Source organism: Tachypleus tridentatus, chromosome 5 (assembly GCF_004210375.1).
Source record: "Tachypleus tridentatus isolate NWPU-2018 chromosome 5, ASM421037v1, whole genome shotgun sequence".
Lineage (NCBI taxonomy): Eukaryota > Metazoa > Arthropoda > Merostomata > Xiphosura > Limulidae > Tachypleus > Tachypleus tridentatus.
In genome coordinates this window covers 17,579,320-17,589,930 of record NC_134829.1, presented here as the reverse complement: position 1 = coordinate 17,589,930, position 10,611 = coordinate 17,579,320, and the positions used below count along the sequence as shown (strand labels likewise).

The window sequence follows — 10,611 nt, the reverse complement described above, 5'->3', positions numbered from 1 at the left end:
TTTTAAGTATCAAACGAAAAAGGTCTCCATAAAGATTGGTACGACTTCAGATGAAATATCTATATATTTTTCATTTTATTTTGTACTATATATATATATATATATGTCTTTAATTAATGAATTATTATTGTTGTACATTACGTGTTAATCAAGTAAAATTGTTTTATTTACTGTATATCGCAAGTGTCAAACCTAATAATGGTCAGTCATTTAGCGTATTTGTTTGTCACCAAAGGTCTATTGTTTAGAAATATCAGACAAAGAACAATTATTTTAAAAATCTGTCATAATAATATATACGTACACATTCATAATCCAGTAGGGATATCGTTTGCAATATCTCATGTTCGTGTTATGACAGTTTTGGAACGCAGGAGTGTTAGTAATTGGTTGTACCGCTTTCTTCTAGGCTTCTGTTTTCTTATCAAGAGTCCAAACCAATATACAAAAGGTATATTCGGTCGTAATTTGTGTCGATCTCTCATATCAAACATGTCGGAGTTATAATGGTTTGTTTCCTTTCCTTTCGTTTTCTAGCAAACACAACTTCGAAACTCTTCTAGAAATACTTTAAAACATCAGAATAATCACGTATATTCTGATAATAATCCCGTATATTTGATGTCAGATTGTTAAAAGTGAATATAGTGTTCAAGATCTAACAAATATTTTATTTTTTATACATGTCATATAGATACATTTTATTTTCTATCAAGTATTTAAAAATTAATCTAAGTTTCATTCACATGTTTTACATCTATAGTTGAGAAATGTTTGGTTAAAAAGAAAAGGAAACCAATGCAAAGCATCAGAGATGATATTTTTAACTGTGGGACTTAACAGTCAAAACTAAGCCTTAGTTTAAGACAAGCATAGTTGCTTTACAAAAAATAAGTAGAGCTTATACCAGCTACATGTAGAGGTTACACACGTTGACAATGCCCTCGTAAGAGGAAAATGCTATTACAGTTTTCTTACAGTTGATAAGAAGTAGGTTAAATACCTTGACATTATCCTCATAAGAGTGAAACGCTGTTATGGTTATATTATTTTTGATAAGAAGTTCTTACTAAATAATAACTACAGACAAAGAACAAAAATGGGGTGAAATAATTTATATGATATAAGTAATATAATAACTATATATAACCATTAGTTACTAACAGCATCTCTTTGTGACAACTGTAATACTCCTATGATATAAGATATGTATGAAAAATGTACACGTTCGTATAACTTATTTCGAAGGATTTGTAAAATGTAGGATATCTGTAGAAAAGAAGAACTACATATTTATATAACTTTCCTTCTGGAATTTGTAGGACGCAGGAGATTCAGGATAAACAACAGGTGGACTTTATGTAACTTCAATTCTGGATATCGTATGCTATAAGGTATCTAGGAAAATAATAAATCTGTGTAATCTTATATTTTAAGCTTCTAAGAGGTTTCATGAATGAGAATTTTTTTTATATTTCTGAAGTCTGGTTTTATAAAGTCTAAATATGAATAATATCCTATTTCATTTCTTCTTTTTAGTTCTTGATAATTTCTGGTATTTTCAATTAAATATTAGGTTGTATAATTAACGAATCATTATAAGTTAGTAAATTTTTTTCTCAAAAAGATTACTAGTTAATATGATGGTCTAAAATTGCTTATGATGAACTTTATTAGCCGGATATGCAAAATTCACAAATACATTCTGTCATATTGAGATCCAGCTCCAAATAAGTTCTGTTGTATTTGAACCATAACATATTTCCTTGCTTTAGAATAAATCAACGTTATGTTATTAGCGTTAAGATGCAAAACATTATGATATAGACTATTAATTTTTCTTTCTTTTAGAATCCCTGAGGCCACAAATTTGTCCTGTTTTTTTGTTGTTGTTTTCTGTCAGTAATCATTGTATAACATGTTTCAATAGTAATGTTTTACCTGATACTAATTTTTTGTTGTTATTTATGGCAAATATATTTTAAAATCTTGGTCCTTTAGCTTGTTACCTCAAACTGTAACTCATTAGATCTGCACATTATTGAACAACAATAACTCTAAAATATGATTGTCATTCTTAACATTTTATTGGCAACAGCTTTGAAGTTACACTGAAACAATGGTTTGAATCTGTACATTATGGAACAGACACAATTATCAAATATAAAATTGCAGTTTCAAGAGCACATGAAAAAATTACAGATTTACTGGTAATCACTTCCAAGTTCAGACTCGAAAACCTCATCATTGCATGATACGCTGAACTGGAATTCAACAATGAACGTCTCAGATTGGCCACACTAAAAATAAATACGTGTCTATACAAACACCGATTCAACGGTTATGTTTCCAAAATTATAAATATCTTCGACAACGCCTGCGTTTCTATTTATCATTCAGATCACCACTATGGGCAGAGCCTAAAGCATTCGATATTCTAATACTATCTTTATAATCAAAGTTAATTCCAGTGAGAAAAGGTTAATGATTAAGTTTTGGTCAGATAAATCGAAAAATGCGAGAATAAACAAAACAAAACTATTTGGAGACCTGGTAAAATGTTTTGGGTGGAGACCTGGTAGCCCAATTAGCGAGTTTTTATGTGTTTATGTTACGAAAATAATAGCTGTGTTTAGTAGATGCTGCACACGTAATTATTACAAAATCTAGAGTGAACCGTGTTTGTTTTATTTTACAAACAAATGAAGATATGTCTTACTGAAAGTTCTCCAGCATAAAAGTATTTAATCCGTTAATAAAACGCGGACTAACTTTAATTATATAAACATCTTATACCAGTTATTGGTTAACTAAAGTTGGAATGCTAAGTAAAGAACATTTTACCTGTGTACAATGCTGTAACGTTACGTTTTTTGTTATTTTAAAGTATTTGCCTCTTTGGATGAGGTTATTTAAATAACTCCAAAAATGTTTTTTTTTAATTGTAATATTTTTTATGTAACATTCCAATTTAACAATTCCTTATATGTAGTTCATATAATCAATTAAGAAATATAATCACAATGAAAGAGAAAACTTTGCACAATGTAAATAACTTTAAGTATTTCGTATAATTCCACGTCCATAGGAGCTTTACTTTTTATTAGGATATTTTTTAAACTAGTAGATTAATTGAATGTTGCAGTAAACACAAGTTTGTTTTTTTTGCAATAGTCTTCTCAAAAATATATTTAGGCGTCAAAAAGTGTGATATTTTACCTTTTCATGACTTATTTCTTATAAAAGAAAAAAATCGGTTTTGAGATTCGAAAAACTTTTAGAAAATTAGACGTGGGAAATGATCTTATTACCAATCCTAATCCACTGAAACATGTACAGTATCATTCTACGTTGAACTAAATTAAAACGCTCTTCTGAGAGTTACTTCCCTGCGTGGAGTTCAAATTCTTAGATATTTGGATGTTATCATCACATACGTAATTATTTCTCGACACAGCAGTAACCTTCAAGACCCTTCACGTATCAACATTTCTACAGTCTACCCCTTTCAAGACCCTTCACGTATCAACATTTCTACAGTCTATCTCTTCCAAGATATCTAAAATGCTGAATAGACTTTTTAAACAAAAGGCTAGTCGGTTCATTCACCTCTAGCATATTGTTTTTTCTGTTGAAGACGTAAAAGTAGGCGAGGGATATTTTTTAAACAATTATTCTCCATCAAAATTAATTAAAAATCAATAGAAGGAGATCAATCTCTTAGGTGCTTACGATGTGCGTCAGCAAAAGTAAGTGCCTTTGTTAAAATAGCATAAAGGTTAAACAAAGCAGTTACAAGGCTACTCGGATGCAAAAGTTTTAAATACAAAATTTTAAATCTTAATCACTTAGTCTCCAAAGTATATGTGCAACCATATTGTGGGCATATATTTCGATTCCTGTTTGTGTTGCTCAAAATAAAATAAATATAAAAATTTAGAAAGTACTAACATATCGATATAAAATAAAACTCAACATGTTATGACTAACATATCGATATAAAATAAAACTCAACATGTTATGACTAACATATCGATATAAAATAAAACTCAACATGTTATGACTAACATATCGATATAAAATAAAACTCAACATGTTATGACTAACATATCGATATAAAACAAAACTCAACATGTTATGACGAATCATGTTCATTACTACTTCATACTTCTTTTTTTCCATTGTTTGTTAAATAAATTTTAAAACACGAGGTTTTAAAATACTATTTTGTGTTCCGGAGTAAAAACAAAAATACTAGTAATCAGCTTTGGATAAAATATTAACAACTATCTCGCTTTTGCCTTAAAAGTAACTGAAGTAAATATTTGATTGTTTTTACACTTACTGGTTTTATATTTATTGTGATGCTCATTAAGCGAGACATCTAAACAATATTCAAAGACACTAAATAAACTTCTATAAGTTGTTAAAAATCATTAAAAAAGTCAATATATTCTACAGCCTTCTTAATGCGTTTATAAATCAAATGGTATTTTTAATACCCATACATTAAGCAGAATCCGATGTTGGACATGGGTACTAGAGATGGTAACAGTTCAGATACTTCTCTTTTCTCAAAGATGATTTGCTACATCTAGTAACATAGTACGTGTAGAAGAACGACCTCCTGTAGTCAGCTACAAAACCAAACAATATAAAATACATCTTTATTTTGTTTTAACCAAACAAATGTAGGAGGAACATTACAATGAAACAGAAAAGTAAGCTACTTAGAGAGCTATAAATGTAGATTGTGAGAAACTTTATCATTGCTTTGATGAAATTCATGAGCATAGGTTGTAAGAGATATCCAAAAATATTAATTTACTGTACATAGTTCTGTACTTGTTCTTTGTGGTTGGAAACAGATTAGCTTCAGATAATTCCTATACACTGAATAGAAGTACATTTCACTCCAGAAGTACTCTATTATGTCAGGCAAGACAATGTAAAGGTTTCAGAAAAGTTGTTGTTTAATAGCCATCTTTAATAGTTATCCATTGTTGATTAGAAGTAGGTGCTCCGAAAACATTTTCTATACTTACCCATCGTTCAACAGAAGTGAATATTTAGAGAAGTCCTTCAATAATTAATCATTGGACAGAAGAAGTTGGCGCTCAGTAAATGCTTGCAGCACTTTCCTATCCTTAGCAATAATGCAAGATCGGTAAACACGTGAAACAGATATCCATCAACCTGTAATAATACACACTCAGGAAACACGTGTCAAGCCAATCTTCTGCAGAAATATTTTGAAAACTCATGACGCATATTAATAACATTTCAACAGTACTTACTCTATCTAGCAATAATAATGGGTGTTCAGTAAATACTCTAATACTTACCTATCATATAGCAGTAATATGTAAGCAAATGGACAATTCATTATACTTTAAACCTCGTAATGACTGTACTTAAAACTGTAATTTTGTGACATTTGTGAGTTTTTGAAGGAATTCATTGTTAGAAGACAGAACTTGATTGATTTCGAAGACTTCTAATCAGGCTCACAGTTTTAAAAATTGAAAGACCAATGGTTTGTCATTTTCATATGATATAGCATTGGTTTCTGTTACTTTGATATCAGATGAAATTTTGGAAATCACTTTGGGCCAATCTGAGACGCTATGGTTTATTTAAAGCATGGTTAAAAGAATTCTCTTAGAAATAAGTACGGATAAAGATATGTTGCTTTACATGAAAAAGGTGAAGGTTTCGTCGAACACCCCATCGGTTCACAGACTGTCATAACTGCACGACACCACAACACCACGAACGGTAGCCCTAAATATAAATTCTAGTAATTATAGTTTCTTTCGGAACTAAAAAAATACGTTATTTTAATACAAACAAAAACAGAGACATAAATATAACACTATTTTAAATATATAATTTTAAGCACCATTCAAGCTACTAACTTACGTAGGTCTAAAATGCATCAAATACAAATCACCGCATCATTAGAGAATTTAACAAAATTTCTATATCTGTCTATAGTTAGCGTCGCGAAGATGATACATTATCAGGTTTAGAATTGATTTTCACATGGATATTCTGTTTCAACCATACAAATGTTGTCAACAGATTATACTAATAATTGGTTGTTTTTTCTACTCACGAACATTTTAAGTTTCTTTGACTTTTTCTTCCCGCTGTATGCATAATTAACTATTCTTTTCTCTTGCAACATGGTGTCCAAAACATTACAAGAGAAGCATAAGACATTTTATAATTCATTTCGCATTATTTAAGGCGATGAACAAATAAGTAGTTACTCATTATTGAAACTTTTACGCCCTTTAAACATTCTTATAATAAATGTCATTTCGTGATTTTGGACAAACTTAATAAAATAAATTGTTCCTAAAATCGTTTTCTAAGCATACCAGTTTGATTTAAAGAATAATAATCATTATACGTATTACAGCACAAACATTTAGTAGTTGTTATGCAGTTGCTACATATATCTCCCTAAACATTGATAACCAGTTCGTAAAGACTAGACTAAGATATAGTTGAAAGTATCTAAGACATTATAAAAGAAGACATATCACTCGAGGTAGACCGCTAGGATACAATATAAGTATGGTTACAAATGTAACGAAAAAAGAAACAAAAATGTTACATAAGGGTTAAGTTGTACCTTAGATACAAAACATATGTATATGTATATGTATATATACAGTTATGTATATATATACGTGTGTATGTGTCTATTTACTACAGTAAGATTTCAATATTTATTTTCGTAAAGCTAGTAAAACAAAATATGTTTTAATTTCATCCATTGAAATGAACAAACGTTTAAGTATATTATTTATCGAGAAGTATTTTTCTGATAATCACGTTTCAGTATCGTATTTTTAGTGCAAAGCTTACAATGGGCTATCAGCGCTTTATGCACCGCGGGAATTGAGCCCCGGATTTTAGTGCTGTAAGACCATAAACTTAATGTTGATCAACCTAAGGGAACTTATCTCTCAAAAGTAGCAGTTATGGACGTTAAAAATGACATCATAGTTTCAATAGCTATTTTTTATGATGCAGTACATCATTCTTGAAATAATTGTAACTTTTGCTGTCTAACTACTAGTTATGTAATTAGAAACTGTAATAAATATTAGTAACTGAATGAATACAGATGGCGTCATTGCCACTTATTTTAAGATATTTTAGTTTATACGCCAAATTGACGGGTTTCGAATTTATACTTCATTTTAATGAAAAATTGTTCCAAAAGGTACGGTCCATGTATTATTCCAGATTAGAAATATTATATATTTTATAATATTTAAATGTCTTAACTAATTGAAGAAATCAAAATAGAATACTTAAAGGAAGTTGGCTACAGAAACGAACAGCGCAAAAAGTCATAAAGGTTTAAAGTAGGCCCTCTTAGTGGAAATTTATTCTACCGAATGTTTCTAGAGTTCAAAGCTAGTGATAATCAGCATATTGTACAACATTCCGTATTTCGTTTTTATTGTTTTTCGACATTGGATATCATAAATTTTACTTCAACTGTTAAGTGTTCTGCTCACATTTAATTTCTTTCAAGAACGGTTGAAGTTTCAGTGGATATTTTTTAAAATTACATTACATAGTTTCAAAATATATCTGAGTAAAAATAAATAATGCAATCTAGATGCATCCATTACAAGCTGATACCATTCAAAGATAAATGATTCTCGAGAACATACATTAGACTTTGTACATTTACACAAAGATGTGGGGGAAGAAAGATGAAAAGGAGAAAGAGGTGAAGGGGTTATAACTGATATGACATTGATATGACCATATAACATAACAAATACTGATAGACACGGAGCTGTACATAACAGTATTTGATAGACACGGAGCTGTACATAACAGTATTTGATAGACACGGAGCTGTACATAACAGTATTTCTATAGGTAATCATTCTGTGTCGTTGGAGTGTCAGGGCTATTTAAGTTCCAGTTATTAAATAGAACGCTTATCATTTCATTTAATTACACTGCGCTTCAAAGAAGAATTTCTTTAACATATCATCAATGAAGTAACTGCCTCATAACTTCCATGACCTGAACAATATTTATCACAATTGTCATTTATACAATAGAACTACATTTATACAATAGAACTACATTTATCTGTCCCTTATCCATGCTCGATTCCATTACCCGCGCACGCACCACAAAAACACACAACGTTTTAAAATGTTGTTATGAAAAACATTTTTTATAGGTACGTATGTTTTTAATGGAATGGAATGGGGTAATGTCTATATAAATTTATCTGAAAGCATTTTTCGGTCATTGCAAGCATTGCAGACTCTTCAATTAACGTTGTTTTGGTTTACTGTTTTCTGTATGTTATTGATGTATCTTTATCACACACAATTACACCTCATTTATCCGCGATTTTCACATATATGTGGGCCGTTGTTTCAAAATATGCGGATAAACAGAGTTCCACTTTATTTAATCTTATAACTCAATTACTAATAGTTTCTTTCCTCATCTATAGTTTACATTGACAAACAATATGAAACTGATATATAACTCAAGCGCTTTAGAAAGGTGTATTTTCCCTCATAAGTGAAAATTTCTTGTCTCTGAAGAAGAAATGTTCAACTTTCAAAAGCGATCAGATTGTAGGTTTTTAATTGATCATTAAATCTAGATGTTTTATTATGATCATGAATATAGTTTGGTATATTAATTCAGAATAATCTAGCACTAACTTCAATACTGTTTAAATTCTCTGAAGTTCAATATATAAGATAACAAAAGAAATAATATTTTTTTTATTATCAATAACTTCTTCGCACTATTGTTGCATTAAATCAGTGCACCTGTTCTGATGACAATCAATTCAGATTTAGCCAGTGGAACGTTAATTATCACAACCTTAGTTTATATGAGAATTGCAAAGATAAAACCTACAGCCCTGAACTATAACATACTGGAAGTATTTTGGCTAAAATAAGCCAGCATAAATTTGTACAATCCCACAAAAGTTTCTATAGGAAGAAGAAGTCTTAAATTTACAATACCATGTTCTTCTTATCATATCCACTGATATATAGTACAGAAACAAGTACAGTCTAATATTTTAGACAGTCGCTTTTTGTTAAAGAGTAGAAATACGCACAATAGGTCCTGTTCTTATGCTTTCTTGAGACGGGGATAATTCTGCTGACAACATAGCAACTGCCTCTGGATTTGGTATATATGTTGGCATAGCAACAGCAGTAGTGGTAACATCATCGCCATCTGGCGGAGTATTCACTGTTGTAATTAAAGGTGAAGCGTTGTTAAGACTGGAACGGGGCATAGTGATCGCCTGGTCCTGTTGATGGTCAGCAGAAGGGGGCGTCTTATTCGAAGCTCTGACGTCGATGTCATTTAATTCGTCTTCTTGGTCTGTGGCTCCCATGCCTTTGTGCTGCTGACAGGAAAATATGCAGATTCTTGTTTAAAGCGGAACGTCACTAAACCTGAAATACAGTTAGTTGATCTACTCGAGATTATTGCGTGGATTTTGAAGGTGACATGAATCACTTCTAGTTTGACATCATGAAGAATTTTCTACAAATCAGACCATCGTTAGGATAACGTTACTCTGATCCTAAGACATCATAAACTTCAACTGATTTTTATTCTGTCTGTTTTCTAACTGAGTCAGTTGAACTTCATAATGTGCTAAGACAAGAGTAAAAAGCTTCCTAATGTAAATGAACATCGAAACATTGATGTCAGTAAGTATATTGTTTCTTCAGTTAGTAGAAAATAAAGTTTAATTCGATAAAGACATGCTTAACACACTAAAGCTAGCATCAGGAAACTTAAAAAATACTTAACTTTCTCTTCACAAATATCCTGGACGATCGAATTCACCTAATACAAACAATCGATTCTGAGTGGATGTAAAATGTACAAATTCATTACATTTCAGAGATATCCAGAATTAATTAACAACACAAAATGAAAGGTCTATTTATTGTATAATGTACAATAATATGCAGATATTTACTAATCTTTATCCATGTCTTGGATCGAAACTCAGCCGAGTAACTTTATCATCAGTTTGGAAAACTTCACACACGATCTCATGTCATCAGCTTAGAACGTTTCTGCTTCAATTACACAGGATGTTCTTAGATATTGTTATTATTAGTGATCGAAGATCATATTTAGGTATAAATAAGCAAGTAAACAATATATACATAAGATGTTTAGTGTAAACTAGACTATTCCTGTATAGAAACAGAATAACCAAACACAAACAATTCTATCATAATTTTTTTTTAAAAATCATAAATTAGAATTACTAATAGTTTCTATTTCCGCTATTTTGTACCTATGAACAACGGGCACAAAGTTCAGGTAACTTCTTTAAAATAATAAATTGTATCATCCAATACATTTTCGAACAAAAAACGGTATTTTTGAAGGTAAAAGCAAATATTAATTCAAAAACAGCAAGAGCAAGATAAAGTATTACTATTTTTGAAATTCCATTACATTTGCATTTCTAACCTATTCATATGAAAGGAATGTGTAGACGTTTTTAATTAAATTTTCTATTATTTGATTTTTTCCGGTCATTTGATGATACTCCGAAAG

General features: G+C 30.3%; 1 protein-coding gene across 6 annotated transcripts in view; it reads right to left on the bottom strand.

Moving 5' to 3' along the window:
• Nucleotides 1–1,896: 1,896 nt before the first annotated feature.
• Nucleotides 1,897–10,611, bottom strand: part of LOC143250626 (potassium voltage-gated channel protein Shal-like) — a 174,303-nt gene continuing 165,588 nt past the window's right edge. The window contains exons 5-7 of one of the 6 annotated variants that reach the window (XM_076501478.1): nucleotides 9,137–9,430; nucleotides 5,698–5,784; nucleotides 1,897–5,196 (exon numbers count right to left, since the gene is read on the bottom strand). In XM_076501478.1, the coding sequence (XP_076357593.1) occupies nucleotides 5,746–5,784; nucleotides 9,137–9,430 (333 nt within the window). In that variant the 3' untranslated portion in view covers nucleotides 1,897–5,196; nucleotides 5,698–5,745. Of the gene's footprint in view, nucleotides 5,785–9,136; nucleotides 9,883–10,611 lie in introns of those variants that run through there. The other 5 variants (XM_076501477.1, XM_076501481.1, XM_076501480.1 and 2 more) reach the window with 5 other exon arrangements.